This window comes from Trichosurus vulpecula, chromosome 3 (assembly GCF_011100635.1).
Source record: "Trichosurus vulpecula isolate mTriVul1 chromosome 3, mTriVul1.pri, whole genome shotgun sequence".
Lineage (NCBI taxonomy): Eukaryota > Metazoa > Chordata > Mammalia > Diprotodontia > Phalangeridae > Trichosurus > Trichosurus vulpecula.
The window spans coordinates 213,591,416-213,611,394 of NC_050575.1; the positions used below are offsets into that span (position 1 = coordinate 213,591,416).

At 36.1% G+C, this 19,979-nt stretch overlaps 1 protein-coding gene across 6 annotated transcripts in view; it reads left to right on the top strand.

Moving 5' to 3' along the window:
- The window catches only part of CLIP4 (CAP-Gly domain containing linker protein family member 4), a 95,506-nt gene that overhangs the window by 11,795 nt on the left and 63,732 nt on the right, over window positions 1–19,979 (top strand). For all 6 annotated transcript variants that reach the window (XM_036748717.1, XM_036748715.1, XM_036748716.1 and 3 more), the window contains exons 4-8: window positions 1,533–1,626; window positions 3,244–3,405; window positions 11,512–11,630; window positions 15,197–15,433; window positions 16,338–16,473. In XM_036748717.1, the coding sequence (XP_036604612.1) occupies window positions 1,533–1,626; window positions 3,244–3,405; window positions 11,512–11,630; window positions 15,197–15,433; window positions 16,338–16,473 (748 nt within the window). The remainder of the gene's footprint in view (window positions 1–1,532; window positions 1,627–3,243; window positions 3,406–11,511; window positions 11,631–15,196; window positions 15,434–16,337; window positions 16,474–19,979) is intronic.

Consider the following 19,979-nt stretch of genomic DNA (forward strand, 5'->3'; position numbering starts at 1 on the left):
ACAATATTTTCTCATTTATTCTAAGATAGTAGATTATTTTGTCATTGATCTTTCTAGATTTAACATCCTTTCTCAGGAACTGACTTCATTATTTTTTCAAGCACATTGGTGATGAAGATTTAAGTATAGAAATATTCTTTAATGTAGGGGTAATGTCCTCTGCAATACAATGACTATTGCTAAGAATGGAAAGACTAGACAATGATACCTCCTGATGAGCATGAGTGAGCGGAGGAAACGGCTCTATGAAAACATAGTTTCTTTGTGTAAAATCTGATTATGAGGAGTATCTTTTCAAGGAAGGATTATGCTTAACAAAACTGTTTCTGTGTCTGTGCATAACTTACAGTACCAGTGACTTTGATTATTATAGTTAAAGGAATTGTATATAAATAATAGCCCTTATGGTAGGTTGTAATTCTGCTATAACCAAAAATGCTTTTGTGTTCTACAAAGTTCATTATAATAGGATTTGCTCTGTTGTAGATTTTCTCATGGCCACTGTGATTTAGTATGTTACCTTTTTATGTTTTCTTAAAGAGAGAGGTTTAAATTTGGCACTGTCTCAGATTGTGTCTTCTTGTCTTTAGTATTGTGTTATCTGGTGGAAGTAGGTATTCCTACTTTCCTGGATCTATTATTGTTTCAAAGAATTGTCAATAAATAAATTCTAGTGGCTCCCTATTTACCTCCTGAATCAAATAAATCTGTTTGACTTTAAAACACTTCATTATAAAACAAACAAAAAATCCGCTTTATAACTTGCTCTGTCCTATCTTTCCCATCTTCTCTTATACCTTACTCCTGTCTACATATTCCACTATCTGGTGACATTGGCCTCCTTTATCTCCCATGCCTAGAATTCTTTTGCCTCATCTGTCTCCTGGATTTCCTGGCTTTCTTGAGGTCTTAGCTAAGATTCCACTTTCTGCAAAAAGTCTTTTTCTGTCTCCCTGATATCTTCCCCTTGAGATTATCTCCAACTTACCCTACATATGTCTTGTTTGTTCATAGTTGATTGCATATTGTCTCCTCCACTAGCCTATGAACTCCTTGAGAGGAGGGACTGTCTTTTGCCTTTCTTTGTGTCCCCAGCACTTAGTGTAGTGCTTGGCATATAGTAGGCACTTAATTAATACTTGTTGACTTGACTATAAAATGCCTGGCAGGTTGGGTAGAGTAACCTAGTATTTTTGTTAACATTATACCCACTGAAAATGAGAGCTTACTCATTTTTAATGAAGGTCAAAAAGAACATACTTAATGGACTGTTTTTAGTTGTTTTGTAATGTAAGTTTTACCTTATTCCTGGTGATGTGTATCACAATAAAGATTGTTTCATGAGATCAGACTAAAAAGTCATTTGAAGAGTCAATTCTGTGGGAACATATTAGTCAAACACTAAATTGAATATATTGGGCTAACTTCATTCTTGAACAAATCTATTTGATTCCTCTAGTTTTATATTCATTTAAAAGCAGTACTTCAGTAATAACAGTAATTATATTCTTTTATATTCTGATTGGTTATAGATTATCAAGAGAGGATGTAATGTAAATGATAGAGATGGACTAACCGATATGACTCTTCTCCATTATACCTGCAAATCTGGAGCTCATGGTATCGGTAAGCATATGGTAGATTTGTCAGCAGGTTCCCTTTTTAGGACTTTTGACATAGAATAGCAAATCAAACCACATATTCCTGGCTTTTACTGGCTATGAAGTGTTATCATATGATCTTAAAAGTGAAACTCACATCTGCACATACTTTCTTTATTGAAGTGATACTGAGATATAAAACATAATTGATAATGGAGAAAAAGAATTCTGTGAATGTTGGGAATTCCTGATGAAGTATGTCCAAGTTCAAGGTGATCCTAATTATTTAAAGATAAATTTTTGCCTTCTGCCAGATAATTTTGCTTTCTAGTTTTACAAACCGTAGTGTGCTTCCGTGTTTGGTACACATCTCGGTCTCTTTTTGTACTTTGCTTGAAACCTATGTGGCAAATCATTGAAATGCAGTAATCCAACCACCTTTTCTGCTCCAGAGTGGAGACAGCTCACTTAGCTTAGAGTTTTGCATCACTCCAAGATAGTCTTAGAGTCAAGTAGGCTTTGGAGAGCATCTACTTAAGTCAGGTTTTCAGTGTGATTTCATTGTTTTACTTGAAATGAATCCCCAGAATATCAGACAGATGCATATTCAAATATAAGTACAGAAGTAGTATTCCAAAATCAGTTATGAATTTTTGTATTATCTTTGTCTTCATCTTGATTAGTGTGAATAATGGAGACTTGAGAGTAATGTATCACTCATGACTGCCCCAAAATTGTTGTCATGTCTCACCAGGGGGCTATAATTAGTGTATGTTTATATTTTTTGGCTCTTGGAAGGGAAGAAAATTTGATTGGGAGTGTTTCTTTGTGAAAAACATGCAGTTTTGAAAGGTATTTTGAAATGAACAAGTTTTTTTTTTTTTTTATAAATTTCTTTATTTATTTTTAGTTTACCACGCACGGTTCTACATAGTTTTGAGTTCCAGTTTTTCTCCCCTCCCTCCCCCCTCCCTCCCCAAGATGGCATGAAGTCTCATATAACTGTCATGTATAACTTCGCATTGAATTAATTTATGCACTAGTCAAGTCGTGGAGAAGAATTTTGACCAATGGAATGAATCATGAGAAAGAAGAAACAGAGCCAAAAAAAAAAAGCCCCAAAAACAAAAACAAAAGAGAAGCAGAAAAGGCGAGCATGTAGTGTGCCTCAGTCTGTATTCAAACTTCGCAGTTCTTTGTCTCGATGAAGATAGCATTCTCCATCGTGAGTCCCCTGGAGTTGTCCTTGCCCCTTAGGTTGCTGAGAAAAGCGCAGTTTGTCAGGGTTGGTCCTCACGGAATCCATATATCTGTGGCTGTGCACAACGGAAATGAACAAGTTTTAATATGCTTAAGAATCTGAAATTTATTCAATTCTTGATTTCATAGTTTCAATAGCACTTTTTATTACTCAAGTCATTGAAAATATAATCATTAGGACATGATGTATTTTAAAGAACGATGTGTTACAAACTCTGGAATGTTTTTGTGACAGAATATCTAAATTGTGACAACTTCAGATGCTTTTTCTTTTATAAAATAACCTTTTTGCTTTGTGCTTTCTATATAGATAAAAAGATGGGTCAGTAGAATATACAGTTTTTCTTATCTTGGGGAAAATAATTTGAAAACTATTTTTTAGGTGATGTTGAGACCGCTGTAAAATTTGCCTCTTATCTCATTGAACTGGGGGCGGATGTCAGCTTGAGAAGTCGCTGGACAAACATGAATGCTTTGCATTATGCTGCTTACTTTGATGTCCCAGAACTTATAAATTTGATTTTGAAGGCATCAAAACCAAAAGGTAGGTAATGTCAGAACATCATTAATTATTGTTCATTATTCATCCACTGAGTAAAAAGGATTAAGTTCACTAGGCAGGCATTCTAATAGAATAGAATTCTAATAAAAGTTCATAATCAGAGGATACTGTAGCTCAGTTTCTTTTAAACTAGACTTGTGATTTCATTGTAGGATCTCTCAGTGTGCAGCTTTCTCTACTGATAGTGCAAATTGGCACCCTGTCTGCAACTTAGAGTCTAAGGGAGCTGTCTCAGGCACTCAGGAGTTCTAAGGGACTTGCCTAGGTTCAAACGGGGAATATTTGTCAGTGATGGGATTTGGAGCCAGGTTTTCCTGACTCGCAGGCCAGTTCTTTATTGTCTGGGCCATGCTACATTGCAAAAGGCAGTGGGATAAACAAGTTTCTTGGGGAATGACTAGCATACTGGCTTGGTTAGATTAGGGGATCTGAGCAGGAAGTGACAAGATACACACAATAGATGATACGACTGATTTGGTTGTTGTGTTTGTCCTTTGTTCTCGAAGAGGACCATGACATCAGGGAAATGATGACATGACTTGCAGTTGACTTTGATTTGAGTGAAGGAGGGCTGTGCAAGGTCACCAGCCTCACTTTCTCCTCCAGAGCCATTTGGGTCCAGTGGCCTGATATTCATCAGGACAACTGGAGATGACCCAGGATGCAATGGGAGACCCTGGCTGTTTTAGGCTAAGGTTTTTTCAGGTTCTCACTTTGAGGGAGGTAATAATGCCCATTCAGTGAATAGGTCTTTTTAAGAAGTTAATCAAGGGATGGCCCCTTTAATCAAAACTCCAAAAAAAAAATCAGACTGGGAGGGATAGACCCTCAGGGTTCCTTTTCAAGACCTTTCTTTATTTTACTAGCTGTGAGCTTTAACCATCTTGGTGCTCTCCCTTCCTCCTCCCAACCCTCCCCTCCCCCCATTATCTGGTATTTGTCTTCTATATATGTATATGTTGTTTCACCTGATAGAATGTGAACTTCCTGAGGTCAGGTACTGTTCATTTTTTCGTCCTCATATCCCCCAAACCTAGCACAGGCCTTTAAAGGCTGGAAGGGATCTCAGAGGCCATTTAATGCAGCCTCCTCGCTTTACAGAAGAGGAAAATGAACTCAGGAAGGTTTAGTGATTTGCTCTGCGTCTCACAGATAAGTAGTCACCAGAGGCAGCCTTTGAATCTGTGGCTTCTGTCTGAAGAGCCAGGACCCCTCGCCCTGCTCCCAGCAGCACAGGGCTGGGTGAGGAAACAGGAAGTAACACGGTAGAATCGCCTCCGTGCAATGCTTTCTTGTGTAGCAGATCTGACGTTTAATAGACTTGATGGTTTATTTTATTGTATGTCTGCCTTTGAGCTGACTCTAGGCTTTAATTTTGGGTTTCTCCTGGGGCTTTCAATGACCCTTTGGCTTATTTTGGCTTCAGTTTGTTATGATCTGAGTCTGGATTGTATAAAATGATGGGATGAACTGAACTGACCTCACATGGTCGTCTGAGATGACCTTCCTCATCATCTATTCCGACTACCACACAAGTTTCAAATCTCACAGGTGACGCTCCTAACAAGGTAGTTTGCACATTTTGGGACAGCTTTGATTGTTAGAAAGATTTTATTAGCATTTTATTCACCTGCGTTCATGTTGTTTCACACAATCACAGATATTTTGTGCTCTTTCAGCCCTCGGTATATTGGGGACAAAGGCTTAACTAGACGCTGACCTGTCCGTGATAGAGCTACTTCTCTGCTGTTCCTTTTGCAGGGAGGTTTATTGTCCTGAGCTCAGAGGTGAATGTACCCAGGAATATGCTCAAGGATGAATGAGCATCAGATAGGTAGATTGTTGTTAAGTATAGATTTGACACTTGAACCCTTGACTCCAGAGATTTTTCTCTATTTAAGAGTTGCATGGAGTAGACTTACAGCAGACATGTTAAACATGTATGTGACCCACAGCCCTCTCCAGCGTGGCCTGAATCAGATTAAAATGTAATTGGGAACTATTTAACAAAATGAATAAAAATACAACAAAACATAGATATTATTAATTTTTAAAACTAAGTCAGTTACGTGACCTGCAAGGTTCCTTAGGTACTGTTTAGTGACTCCTGTTTCCATTTGAGATTGACCTCACTGACTTGTGTCATAGTGGCCCTCTTCAACAGAAGAGACTCTAGTCCGGGATTTTACAAGGATCTAGATTCTTCTTGGAGGAGTCTGACCTGCAAGAGGGAGTCAGATGTCTGTCACCTTTCACTCCTTGTTCAAATAGTGTCTTTCTGGGATAAATGCCAAACAGCAGTCCCAGCCATTTTGGTAGTACCAAAAAGTGGCATGTATCCCCAGCACTTATCACAGTACCTGGCACATGTAAGTGCTTAACAAATGCTTTCTGTTTTGAGAGAGTATAATGAGCATAATGAACTATGTGAGATGTTTCATGCTTTTTGAAAATGTGTTAATGTATACTCGTGAGTCTTCTGAATCTTGAGTATATTTGCTAGTTGATGAAATAAATAATTGTCCTGTAGCTAATATAGGAGCAGCTGGGTGGTGAAGTAGACAGAATGCCAGGCCTGGCACTCACCAAGACTCATCTGGTTTCAGACACTTACTAGCTGTGTGACAATGGCAAGTTATTTAACCCTGTTTGCCTCAGTTTCCTCATCTGCAAAGTCAGCTGGAGAAGGAAATGGAAAGCCATTCCAGTACCTTAGTCAGGAAAACCCAAAACTGGGTCACAAAGAGTCAGACACAAATACTTAATATTCATATTGTACACTGAGTACCTCCTTCTAGAAGGGACCCTGTCTCATATTACATTTTGGGGAGATCCTAGGCATACCTAAATTTTGTTTTAGTGATTTCCTTGGAATTACAGCAGGGTGGAGGCAGTGAGCCAGAGGTAAGGGAGATCTGATTTCCTTTTGGGGGGGGTGGGAGTCAGACTCCACTGATATGAATCCAGATCCATATGAATCCAGGACTAGAGTCATCTTTTGTTGAGGGAGAGGCCCTGGGATGTAAACACCCTTGAAACAACTAGTTTTATTTTCTATTGCTTCTCTCTGTTTATGAGATGATAATATTGATATGATATGGTAATATTTCATCTCTCTAACAAGATTTTTTTGTACTTTTAAATAATTTTATTTTTTTCCATTAAAAGACCTTTATTTTCTCTCCCTTCCACGTCTTCCAACATTGGGGGTGAGGTGGGGAGAAAAAAATATCCTTTTAAAATGTGTGTATATATATATTTATTTTATTAAATATTTCCCAATCACATATAAAGTTAAAAAAACACATTTATGTATTTTATTTTTCCTGTTTCTTGTTAAAACAACTTTTTGACATTAAAAAAATAGTTTTGAGTCCCAAATTCTATCTGTCCCTCCTTCCCTTTCTTCCTGCCTCCTTAAGCAATCAGATATAGGTTATATATGTACAGTCATATTAACATTTATTTTTAAAAAATTTGAATTAAAAATTCTCCTTCTCTCTCATCTCCTCCATCCCATGAGAAGGCAAGCAATATGATTTCAGTTATACATGTGAAGTCATACAAAACATAATTCCATTTTAGTTATGAAAAAACAACATCCTTGTAACAAATATGCATAGTCAAGTAAAACAGATCCCTGCATTAGCCGTGTCCAAAAACACATGTCTCATTTGCATCTTGATTCCATCATGTCACAGTCAGGAGGTGGGTAGCATTGGCCATTGCATTGATCAGAGTTTGTGTCCTTTGTGATATCTTACTAGTAAGTTTATATTCTAAACTGGCATTGCCTTGGCTACTTTAGCTCTCTGGTTGTTACTAAGGCACTTTTAAAAGGCTCTTTTGAGTTTATTTTCACTATTGATTAGTTAAACTTGGTCAGTTAGATCATTTAAGCTTTCATATGAAATTATTGGCTGTGTCTTTGCCATCTCTTCCATTTTTCATTTGTTATTACATTTTCATTTGTTGAAATAGGTTGGGAAAGAGTTGTTTTAACTGCATGCCATATCTTTTTCTCATTTTATTCTTCTGGTTCTGTTCATTTTGATCTTTGCTCTGACAAGGCAGTGGCCTAATTGTGCACAGACATCTGACACAGGAATACGTCCTATGTTGGTAATGTGTTGTTTCTTGTGTGTTAAAATACAGTCACTTTCATTTATTGTGAAGTGATTTCTTAATCTCCAGGTGTGATACTTACTGATTCTTTCCTCAAAGAAAGTATTAATGATACATAGACATGAAGCTTCTGTGTGGTCTGTGATACCAGTCTTTGGGACTCTCTTTTTTCCTTATTTCTCTTATATTTTCCAGTATATTTTTTGCCATGCATATATTTTTTCTACCTTTGTGCTGAAGTCATTGAAAATCAGCATGTATGTTGATTTAATTTGGAAAGTCTTATTGAGTTCTCAGTACAACGTTTTTACCTCTTCATCCTCTTCCCAACATCACCTGCTGTTATTTTCATGGTAGTCTTTTTTGCAAAAACTTATTTTGAACACTGTGACATTAGAAGACAAAATATCTTGTGAAATGTTTTTTCTTGCCTTTTGGGCACGTATTAGAACCAATTCTACCAGCTCCTTAATTTGCCTCTCCAAGGAGAACCAGTGATCCTTCTATCTTGTTACAAATTCCTTCTGTCTGCTGCCTTTGTCATATAACGAATGTAAAGACTGATGGGATTCTGTTCCTCTAGTGTGCTTATCTACTCAGTGGTCACTGAAGAAGGACCTCGCATAGAGAGAACCCCCAGCTTAGTTAGGGTTTGCACAGTAAATGCAGAAGCAGAAGGGACTGCACTAGTCTCAGGACCATTTTGTATTTTTCTTTGCCATGATGGGATAATTCCTTCAGAAATGGCCAGTCATGAGCCTTTTTCTACTTACTTAGGCTGGTCTTCAGCAAGGTAACTAGGGCTGCTGGGACCATACTTGAAGCATTAACAGGTAGAAGCTGCTGGAGTTTGTGCTTCACAGTTACAGCCTTCAGGAATCCACCTGATCATAGGGTATGATCCTTGTGATATATTGCTTTAATTTCTTTGCTGGTATTTTATTTAAATTTCTTTCCCCAATTTCATTAGGGAAATTGGTCGATAATTTTCTTTCTCTTTTGGCTCTTCCTGGTTTTGTATCAGTACCATATTTGTTTTGTAAAAGGAATTTGATAGGATTCTTTGCCTGTTTTTCCAAATAGATTATATAGTATTGGGGTTAATTGTTCTTTAAATATTTGTTAGAATTTGCTTGTGAATCCATCTCATCCTCAGGACAAGATGAATTTTTTCTTGGCAAGTTCAGTGATGGCTTGTTCAATTTCTTTTTCTAAGATTGGGTTTTTTAAGTATTTTATTTCTTTTTCTGTTAATCTTGATAATTCATATTTTTGTAGATATTCATCCATTTGATTTAGATTGTCAAATTTATTGGCATATAATTGGGCAAAATAGTTCCTAACAATTGTCTTAATTTCCTCTTCATTGGTAGTGAATTTTTGATGCTAGTAATTTAGTTTTCTTCTTTCTTTTTTAAAATCAAATTAACTGGTGTTCTATCTATTTTATTGTTGCAGGTTTTTTTTTTTCATGAAACCAGCTTCTAGTTTTATTTATTAGTTCCATGATTTTCTTACTTTCAGTTTTATTAATCTCGCCTTTGATTTTCAGGATTTCCAATTTGTTGTTTAACTGGGGATTTTTTCTAGTTCTTTTAGTTGCATGCCCAATTCATTGATCTGCTTTTTCTCTATTTTATGTAAGCAATTAGAGATATAATTTTCCCCTAGGTACCACTTTGTTCTGCATCCCATAAATTTTGATAGGTTGCCTCATTGTTGTCATTTTCTTTAATGAAATTATCAATTATTTCTATGAGTTGTTCTTTGACCCACTTGTGATTATATTATTTAATTTCCAATTAATTTTAATCTCTCCATTGTTCATTATAGAATGTAATTTTTATTGAATTATCTGAAAAGAATGCGTTTACTATTTCTGTTTTTGTGCATTTGGTTGTAAGATTTTTATGTCCTCATACGTGGCCAATTTTTGTGTAGGTACCTTCCGGTATATCATATTCCAAGCCCTTTGGTTCTTTAATGTGGAAGCTGCCATATCCTGTGTAGTCTTGATTTGTAGCTCCATGATATTTGAATTGTTTCTCTTTGGCTGCTTGTAATAATTTCTCCTTGATCTATGACCTCTGGAATTTGGATATGATGTTCCTGAGAGTTTTTATTTTGGTATCTCTTTTAAGCATTTTCAAGAGTTTAAGTTCAATTTCTATTTTGCCCTCTGGTTCTAATATATCAGGACAGTTTTCTTTGATAATTTCTTGAAAGATGTTGTTCAGAATTTTTTTTTATCATGGCTTTCAGTAGTCCAATAATTCTTATGTTATGTCTCCTGGATCTATTTTCTAGGTCATTTGTTTTTCCAATGAGAAATTTAACATTTTCTTCTATTTTTTTAACTTTTTTGATTTTTTTTTTATCGTATCTTAATGTCTCATAGAGTCATTAGTTTCCACTTGTTCAGTTTTCATTTTTAAGGAATTATTTTATTTAGCAAGCTTGTGTATTTCCTTTACCATTTGGCCAATTCCATTTTTTAGGTAGTTATTTTCCTCAGTAAATTTTTGTAGATCTTTTCCCATGCTATTGACTCTTTTTTCATAATTCTGTTGTATTACTTGAATTTCTTTTACCAGTTTTTTTTTCTACTTCTCTAATTTACTTTTAAAAATCCATTTTAAACTCTTCCAGGAATTCTTTGTGGGTCTGAGACCAAATTACATTTTTCTTTGAGGCTTCACAAATAGCCATTTTTATACTGTTGTCTTCTTCTAAGTTTATGCCTTGATCCTCCCTATCACCATAGAAACTTTCTATAGTCAAGTCCTTTTTTGCTTTTTGCCAATTTTTCTGCCTCTTTTTTTTGTTTGTTGTTTTTGTTTTTGTTGTTTTGGTGATTTGGTGTTTTTCCGTGTGAGTTGGAGTCTGGTCATACACTGTCCCAAGCTTTTTGTGCTAGGGCTTGGGGTCTTACTGCTGTCCTTCACTGGGCTTCAGGGCTTAGCTGCTTACTTTCTCTGGAGAGTAGGCTTCCCTTCTGGCTTGGGTGTAGAGTTTCCCTGTTGGCCTCCCCTGGGTGGGGGGTTTAGCTGCTGGCGTGCTCCAGTGGTAGGGACTTACTGCTGGGTTGTTATGGTAACAGGGTCTTTCTGATGGCTGACCCTAGAGGAGGGATCTTATTGCTTGTCTGCCCCAGACAGGGGTGGGGCCCTGCTGCTGGGCTGCTATGGAAACAGGGTCTCTCTGCTGGTAGGCCCCAGGGGTGGGGTCTCACTGTTGGCAAGGGAGAAAGCTTCACTGCTGGTCAGCAGTGGGGTCAAGGCCTTGCTGATTGCCTCAAGTGTGGGTGGGTGGGGCCTTGCCGCACCGTAGAGACTGCCCGCTTGTCTAAGGGGCTACTGGTTTGCAGGAGGACAGGGTCTCTCAGGTGGATTGCTCCAGGCTTCAAGCCTTGCTACAAGCCCCCTTCTGTGAGGCTGGCTGCTGCTCTTGGACCTCACTCCTCTCCCACCTCAATGAGACAGACCTTTCCTGCTATCCTAGTAAGCTGCTTCTGAGGCAGTTTTCTAGTTGTTTGGAGGGGAATTGGGAGGGCTTCAGAGGGTTCCTTCCTCACTCCTCCATCTTGGCACCAGAAGTTCTGTTCCATTATTTTTACAAATATGAAATAGTGAAAAATCAAAATTGGACCCATGGAGCAGCGCATATATTGGGCTCAGCAGCTTGAGCTTATGATCTTAGAGAGTGTCTTTGTTGGTGATATTCAAAATGTCCACTGTAGCCTCTGCTCAGACAGATGCATTTCACTGTATCATGTTTTGACCATTGAGAGTCCAGCTGGATGTAATGCGGTGAAGTTGTCTTTTGGTGAAGCTGTCTTCCAGGCAGGACGGTTGTGTTTTATTTCATCATGATGAATGAGTTCTTCAAAATAAAATACTGCTTTGTTTTTTCTTATGTCTACAGATGATTGAGAAGTTAACAACTTGTGATGTTTAATTGCAGATGTGGATGCTACATGCAGTGACTTTGCTTTTGGAACAGCTCTGCATATTGCAGCATTTAACTTGTGCACGGGGGCTGTGAAGTGTTTACTGGAACATGGAGCAAATCCTGCCTTTAGGGTAAGGGTCCTGATTTCATGGAAGAGCCCCATGCCCTCCTGAGCTCATCATCCCCACCCAAACAAAAAAAAGAATTTTGAAGTTATCAACTAAATGTGCCATATTTTTGGCTAATAATAAAGTGGTAATCTAAATTTCACGTCTGGATATAGGGTAGCTCACTGAAAGTAATGACACTGGCAGTTTTAGTTCAGCATCCCCAAGGTCTGAGCCAGACTTGTGCCATCCCAAGGCACGGACAGATTTCTTCATTGATAATAAAACTTAGCTCTCAGAAATTCAAGAAATGCCTATTAAAATTAAATGTAATTAAGGTATCATTCTTAGCAGAAGATCAGTGCTATGCGTAATATTGTTGTTGCTAAGGCTACCTTGGGTTTTGTTTTTTAGCCTTTAGCCTTTGCTCCTTTCTCCCCTGATGTCCTATTCCATTCTAGATGGGTTTTCCGTTACTTCATACTTGTAGCCAGAAAATGAATTTTTATTTTCATAAAAATGTATTTTAAAAATGTAAAATTTTTATTTGCTAAACATAATCAGTTAAAGTTTCTGTCTGCAAGAGAGTGAGAAGAAGAGATTTCTTTTTTGTATAGATGTAGATACAATTTACACATTAGGATTTTAAGATTGTAGGTTTAGAGCTGGAAGGGACCATAGAGGCCGTCCAGTCCAACCTCTTCATTTTACAGAAGAGGAAACTGAGGCCTCTGGTGGTGAACAGGCTTATCTAGGCCATCCACGTGGCATCAGAGCCATGAGTGCAACCTGATCATGCTGCCTCATAAATGTAATCTTGAAAATTTGCATGTTAAACACAAATCCATATATTAAATCTCATTTCCATTAGACTTCCATTATAAAGATTGAGGTACTTGTGGACTATCCTAGTGGGCATATTGCTGGGTTGGGGTCAGGAAGCCCTGGGTTCAAGTCCCATATCTTGACATTACCTCTATGTGAAACATTATGTCTGTGATCCTGGGCAAGGCACTTAACTGCGGTGATATTCAGCAGCTCTTTAGATTTATCTCTCAAATCATAAATTTTCAGTGTGCTCTTGGGCACTGGAAATGTTGAGTTTAAGTTACATAGCCTTCAAATATTCAGTAATAATTGAGGTGTATTCCTGGATGTGTATATGTGTGAAAGGGGAACAAGCAAGATGTTTTAAGAAAAAATTGCATTTAAGGTTCCAGTAAATTTTTTAAAATAACATATTTTGTTAAAAAAGATAATTTTCTAATTTTCATAATAGATTTGTAATTGCTAGGGACCTTTGAAGTCATGTAATCAACTTCTTTTTTCACAGATGAGGAAACTGAGGCTCAGCAAAATGATATATTTGTAAAACATTAAAGCATTACATAAATATTATTACTATGATTTCTCAGTGTCACATGGGTAGTAAGTGGTAGAGCTGGGATGTGATCTGAGATTCCCTTTCTTCAGATCCATTTGTGGAGGCTGTGGTAGTAGTATTCTATGCCAATGTCTTTTCATGGGTTAGAGGGGATCCTGGGAGGTCCTTGAAGAACATGCCAGTGCAGTTCAAGCTATGACAGATCCTATCAATCTGGAAGAACTTTGAGTCTGGGCTCAGTGCTGTTTATCTAGCCTGGCCTAGTTCCTTCAAGAGAGACTCATCCCCAGAAGGCTGGCTACTTGTTGGTGAATTTTTTTGGCCACCTAAGAATTTTTTGTAGCCTATGAATACTATCTACAAATGTGCAGGGAGGTTCTGGTCTCCATCAGTAGGAGAGAACACTGTATTCCAATGAAAGAATGGGTTTTTGGAATGTTTTGGAATATGATTTGGCAAGCTTTTACTGAATGCCTTATGGAAGATCCTAGACTGTAGTTCCTAAGGCATTAAGAGTTCTTGTCACCATTTGTTTCTTATTTTCTTATGGTAAAACAAGGTTTGAAATTGAATTGACAGAGAAATTGGGAAGCATGGTAGAGTGGAAGAGCATTGGAGTGAGAGTTAAGAGACCTGGATGTTCATCTCAGTTCTGCAACTGCTTTGCAGTGTGACCATGGCAGATCACTTCAGCTTTATAGGCTTTCATTTCCTTCATCTGTAAAAAGATAAAGCCTTATTGTTCTTTAATCTGCCATTGGTTAGGAAAGGTATGGGTCTCATAAATGTTTTGAGTTCTTGCATCTTATAAGATGATCAGTTATCATTATATATACTCTTGCCATTTTGTATTTCTCCTCCCGGGAAGTCTTGTGCCTTCCTTTGCCTCTTTTTGTATCCCTTGCACTTACTTAGTACAGTGCCTGGCACATAATAGGTGCTTGACAAATGTTAATAGATTGTTTAAATATTTAGGATTTCCTTTTATCTTCTTTGTTTTTTGGAATATTAAATAGTATTTTAAATTCTTGGCTGTAATGCTGAGTGGCTATTATGATTATTGTATGAAAGTTCCTATTCCAAAATAGCTGTGTAGTTTGATTTTACTCTGTTAGGAACCCATTAGTTCCTAGGAACTGTAGGTTAGGCCCTATTGCCTCATGTGTGCAGTGGCTTGCTCACTTTTTCCCTGCTTCTACTGTCTCCCTCTTAGGATCTATTCATTTATTTGCTGTTAACATTAGTTTTCCTAGAGTTTTGCATTGATCATGCCACGTCTTTGTTCAGAAATTTTTAATGATTCTCCTTTTTTGGGTAGCATTCAAGGTTGTCTTCAGTTTACTCTGTCTTATGGCATATTTCACATAATACTGGTATCATTTTTATAAATAGACATTTCTACCTTATTACTTTGGAAGTGCCTTAAGAGTAGTTCTTTTATACTATTAATTTTAAGATGACTTCTCTTCACAGCATCTTCACTAGTACTCTCTAGTCTCTCCTTTTCTTTCTGCCCTCCTTTCACCTTCCTGGCTGTCTCAGCTTATTAATCACAGTCCTCTGTCTTGGGTCACCTCCACTATGAGTTGGAAACCTTTTGGAGGAAATCTGGGACCTGAGCTTATTATAGATTATTTTCTGACCAAAGTAATTCTAAGCAACAGTAGTTGGGGAGAATTTTAGGATAATTAAAAAACCCACAAAACCAGAAAATGTTTAAAGGCAGAGGGGAAGAATTCTGAGGAAAGGAGGGAGTTCTTGATACCACCCCCCAAAAAAACCCAACGAAACAAACAAAAAACCCAACAACAACAAACCAGATAAGAGTCCAGGACATAGAGGCAATTTAGGGTTTTAATTGGCCGTTGTCACTATAACTGCCCTGACCTCACTAAAACTCTTTATATAGGAGCATGTTAGCTGTTTTCGTCCTGTTCCTGAAATGCAAAGATGAACTTGTACATTCTTCCAGAGTTACTTTTGTGTGATAGAAGAATGTTGTAAAGCTTAGTAATGACTATGTAAAAATACTGATTTTCTTCTGTTTCTATTTTTATTATACAGCACTGGAGGAGAGGGACTGTGTCTCATTTATATTTGTATCCCTTTCAGTACCTAACACGGTTCTTTGCATAAAGTAGACATAATATATCATTTTTTCAGTTGATTTTAAGCTGTGACATTTGTCTTTCATTATTCTCTGTAGAATGACAAAGGACAGATCCCAGCTGATGTTGTTCCAGACCCAGTCGATATGCCTTTAGAGATGGCAGATGCAGCTGCCAGTGCTAAACAAATCAAGCAAATGCTGCTGGATGCTGTCCCTTTGTTGTGTGATGTCTCAAAGGCCATGCTTCCAAATTATGATCCTACAACTGGCAAAGACATGCTTACGTCATTGGGCCTCAAGTTGGGAGACCGTGTGATCATTGCAGGACAGAAGGTAAGGTGATTCAAACCACCAAAGAGATCTCCGGCCTCCTTATTATGGGTAGAGAGCTTTGAGATTAAAATGGTTATTTATTTAAAAAAACTAGTAGAAAATGTGAAACTTGGTTGGGAATAGCAGTATAACAAAGGGATTTTAAAACCACAAACTATGTTTAAAGATTTAATGAAAATAATCTAGCCACTTGGATGGAAGAAGGTTGGATTAAGGTTGATGTGAATAGAGAATGTTTTTGGGGAGTTTTCCTTTACCCATTTTTAAAAAAATGATATTTTTTCCTACTCCTGATTCAACAAGAGTTTTAAGTGCTGAATTTTTCATGGGGGAATTCTAGGAACCCCACAAATGTGGAAATCACATATGCTAGGAATAAAGGATGTTATGCAGAGGATATCGTTTCCCCAGCATAAACTTTGGCATTTGATTTCCCTTGAAAACTCCCCTTTTTTTCAGTGCTCTTTCCATTTTTTAATTTTCTCAGGAAAGGGAGTTTATTCTCTGCGCTTGATATTGGGAAGCCTTTTTGCTATGAGGTTTAAAATGGAAGAACCTTCTCTGTGCTAACATTCCTTCCAGAGGTGCTCAGAGAGGAGATTCCTAGAGCTTCCCTTTAGAATAGGGCATTAAAAAAATCTCACTTAAAACTTGTCATTGTGGTAGGGTAGGGACTACTATGTACAAGGCTTAAATTTTTTTTCTGTGTTGTGAAAGTGTTAGCAAATTATAAAGATTATAAACTTAACAATTTTAATTCAGATTACTATTCAGTCATCTGAGGTAGTCTTACAATATTTCAGAATAGAATTTTATTTTTACTCCTGAAGAAAAGTAGTTGATTATAGACATTTTTCTAAATTCATTATAATTATTAAAAATTAATCTAGTTTTATATCCATAGGTTGGAATATTAAGATTTTGTGGCACAACTGAATTTGCCAGTGGGCAGTGGGCTGGCATTGAGTTGAGTGAACCAGAAGGAAAGAATAATGGAAGTGTTGGGAAAGTCCAGTACTTTAAATGTCCTCCCAAATACGGTAAGATATTAATCTAACTTAATTGGGAAGAATTCACAACAACCAAAAACAATTTAGAGTTCCCACACTAGATAAGTAATATATTACAATTACAGTTAGTCTTCCATTATTTGGATTGATGATTTTCTGTGTTATCCATACTAAATGTTCCCTCTTCCAGCAGATACAGAATCCTTCTCTGTAGAACAAGGTTGTGTTTTCCTTTTAGCTGGGGGAATAGTCCTTGTATCATGGGTATAGTCTTTGGAATTGACTATAAATTAACAGATTAATGGTATGTTTGTGTGGATTGTGCATCATTTGCTAGGAAAAATGATCTCACGTGTTACTCCTGGAATAGTTGGGACTAGGAATAATTCAGGGATGAATAGAAAATCCATATTGTCAAGAGAAATACAGATTCTATTCATCCTCTTATTTTATTCTGGCTCAGCTCTCCATGTCTTTTCTTTTCTGTTTTCTCTTCCTTTTCTTTTTTTTTTAATTTATTTTTACTCTGAACTTAAGAAATATAGCAAGCATTTCCATAACAAAGTGGGATAGAGAAACAGGATTGCACCTGAAATTGCAGATCCATTATGTACAACTTGGCTATTCCTCTTAAATATATACCAAAGTTATCAGGTAACTTCTTTTTTCCCCCTGCCCCTCCAAAAACCTTCAAGATGGTTTCCCATTAGATGCAAATATGTTTATGGATATTTTCTTATTCTGGATTCAAATAGCATCTTCATAGGATCTTTGCAGTTAATTTGGGTATTTATAATAGTCAGAATGACTTAGTTGCTCAAAGTTGTTCTTAATACTTCTGTTACTGAATACAGTGTTCTCTTGTTTCTGCTAATTTTGCTCTTCATTGCTTCATGGAAGTTTCTCCATGCTTTTCTAAAATCATTGAGCTTATCATTTCTTATAGCAGAGTAATATTCCATTATGAACATATACCACAATTTGTTTAGCCTTTCACCAATTGATGGGCATCCCCACAATTTCCACTTCTTTGCCACCACAAAGAGAGCTCTCTATAATGTTGTAAATATGTTCTAAAATACATAGAGATTCTTTTCCTTTTTCCCTAATCATTTTGGTGAACAGACCTTATACTGGTATTGCTGGGTTAGAGGGTATAGGCAATTTATTAACTCTTTGGGCATGATTCCAAATCTTTGATGAGCTCACAGATCCACCAACAATGAATTTAAGGCCCCAGTTTTTCCATATCCCCTCCAACATTTGTCACTTTCCTCTTCTATCATTTCAGCTAATCTGATAGGTATAAAATGATATCTCAGGTTGTTTTAATTTGCATTTCTCTAATCAATAATGATTTAGAGCATTTTTTTTCATATGACTATAAATTGTTTTGATTTTTCATCAGAAAACTGCCTGTTCACATCCTTGACTATATATTAATTGGGGAATGACTTGCATTCTTATAGATTTGACAAAATTATCCATTTTGTATCTCACAGTGCTCTCTCTTGTTTATTCATAAATTGTTCACCTATCCGTAAGTCTGATAGGCAATATGTTCCATGTTCAAAATTTCTTGCTAATATCTCTCTTTATGTCTAGGTCATGTGTCCGTTTTGACCTTATCTCGGTAACTGGTGTAAGATAGTGGTCTGTGCCTAACTTCTGCCAGACTGCTTTCCAGCTTTCCCAACAATTTTTACCAAATAATGAATTCTTATCCCCAAAACTTAAGTCTTTACACTTGTCAAATACTAGGTTACTATATTCATTTGCTGCTGTAGATTGTATGTCTATTCTGTTCTACTGATCTACCTTTCTATTTCTTAGCCAGTACCAGATAGTTTTGATAATTACTACTTTATAATATAGCTTAAGATCTGGTACTGATAAATCTCCTTCCTTTATATTTTTCCTTTAGTTCTTTTGATATTCTTGACCTTTTGCTCTTCCAAATGAATTTTTTATTGGTTTTTTAGCTCTGTAAAATAATTTTTGGTAATTTAATTGGGATGGCAATGAAATATGTAAATTAATTTTGACAAAATTGTCATTTTTATTATATTGGCCCTGACTACCCATGAACAATTAATATTTCTCCATTTGTTTAAATCTGATTTTATTTGTGTACTAAGTTTTTTTTTTTATGGTTTTGTACATATAGATCCTGGATTTGTTTTGGTAGGTGTAGTCCCAGGTATTTTATACTGTCTAGATTAGGGTTATTTTAAATGTCTCTTACTGTAGGATCCTGGTGGTGATATGTAGGAATGCTGATGATTTATTTGGGTTTACTTTATATCCTGCTACTTTGCTGAAAGTATTATTTCAATTAACTTTTTAGTTTAGTCTTTAGGATTTTCCAAGTAACATCATCATATCTGCAAAACGAGACAGTTTTATTACCTCATTCCCTATCCTGATTCCTTCTCTTTCTTTTTCTTCTCTTATCGCTATTGCTAGGATTTCCAATACAATATTGAATAATATTGGTGACAGTGGGCATCCTTTTTTCACACTTGTTCTTACTGGGAAGGCTTCTAGCTTATCCCTGTCACAAAGAGGAATTCACAAATCACAATCACAAATATCACAAATGCTTGCTGATGGTTTTAGGCAAATGCTTCTTATCAATTTAAGGAAAAGTCCATTTATGCCTATGCTTTCAAGTGTTTTTAATAGAAATAAGTATACTTTATTAAATGCTTTCTCTGCATCTGTTGATATTATATGATTTTTGTTACTTTTATTATTGATATCAATTATGTTAATAGTTTTCATTATGTTAAACCATTCCTGCTGTGAATCCTACTTGGTAATAATGTATAATCTTTGTAATATATTGTTGTACTCTTTCAGCTAGTATTTTATTTAGGATTTTTGCATCCATATTCATTAATGAAATTGGTCTATAATTTTCTTTCTCTGATCTTACTTTTCCTGGTTTAGGTATAATTATCATATTTGTTCCATAAAAGGAGTTTAGTAGGACTCCTGCTTTGTCTCTTATTCCAAAAAAATTTCTTAATATTGGAATTAGTTGGCCTTCAAATGTTTGATAGAATTTATTTGTAAATCTGTCTGCTCCTGGTGCTTTTTTCTTGAGAAGCTTGTTTATGGCCTGTTCAATTATTTTTTCTAAAATAGGTCTATTTAGATATTTCCTCTTCTGCTAATCTAGGCCATTTGTATTTTAGGAAATATTCTTCCATTTCACTTAAGTTGTTAAATTTATTGGCTTGTAATTGGGCAAAATAACTCCTTATAATTGCTTTGATTTAATTATTTTTAGTGGTATATTCACTCTTTTTATTTTTGATAGTAGTAATTTGGTTTTCTTCTCTTTTTTAAATCATATTAACCAATGTTTTATCTATTTTATTGGTTTTTTCATAGCACCAACTCCTAGTTTTGTTTATTAATTCAATGGTTTTTACACTCAATTTTATTAATTTCACTTATAATTTTTAGGATTTCTAATTTAGTATTTAATTGGGGGCTTTTGATTTGTCCTTTTTCTAGTTTTTTAAATT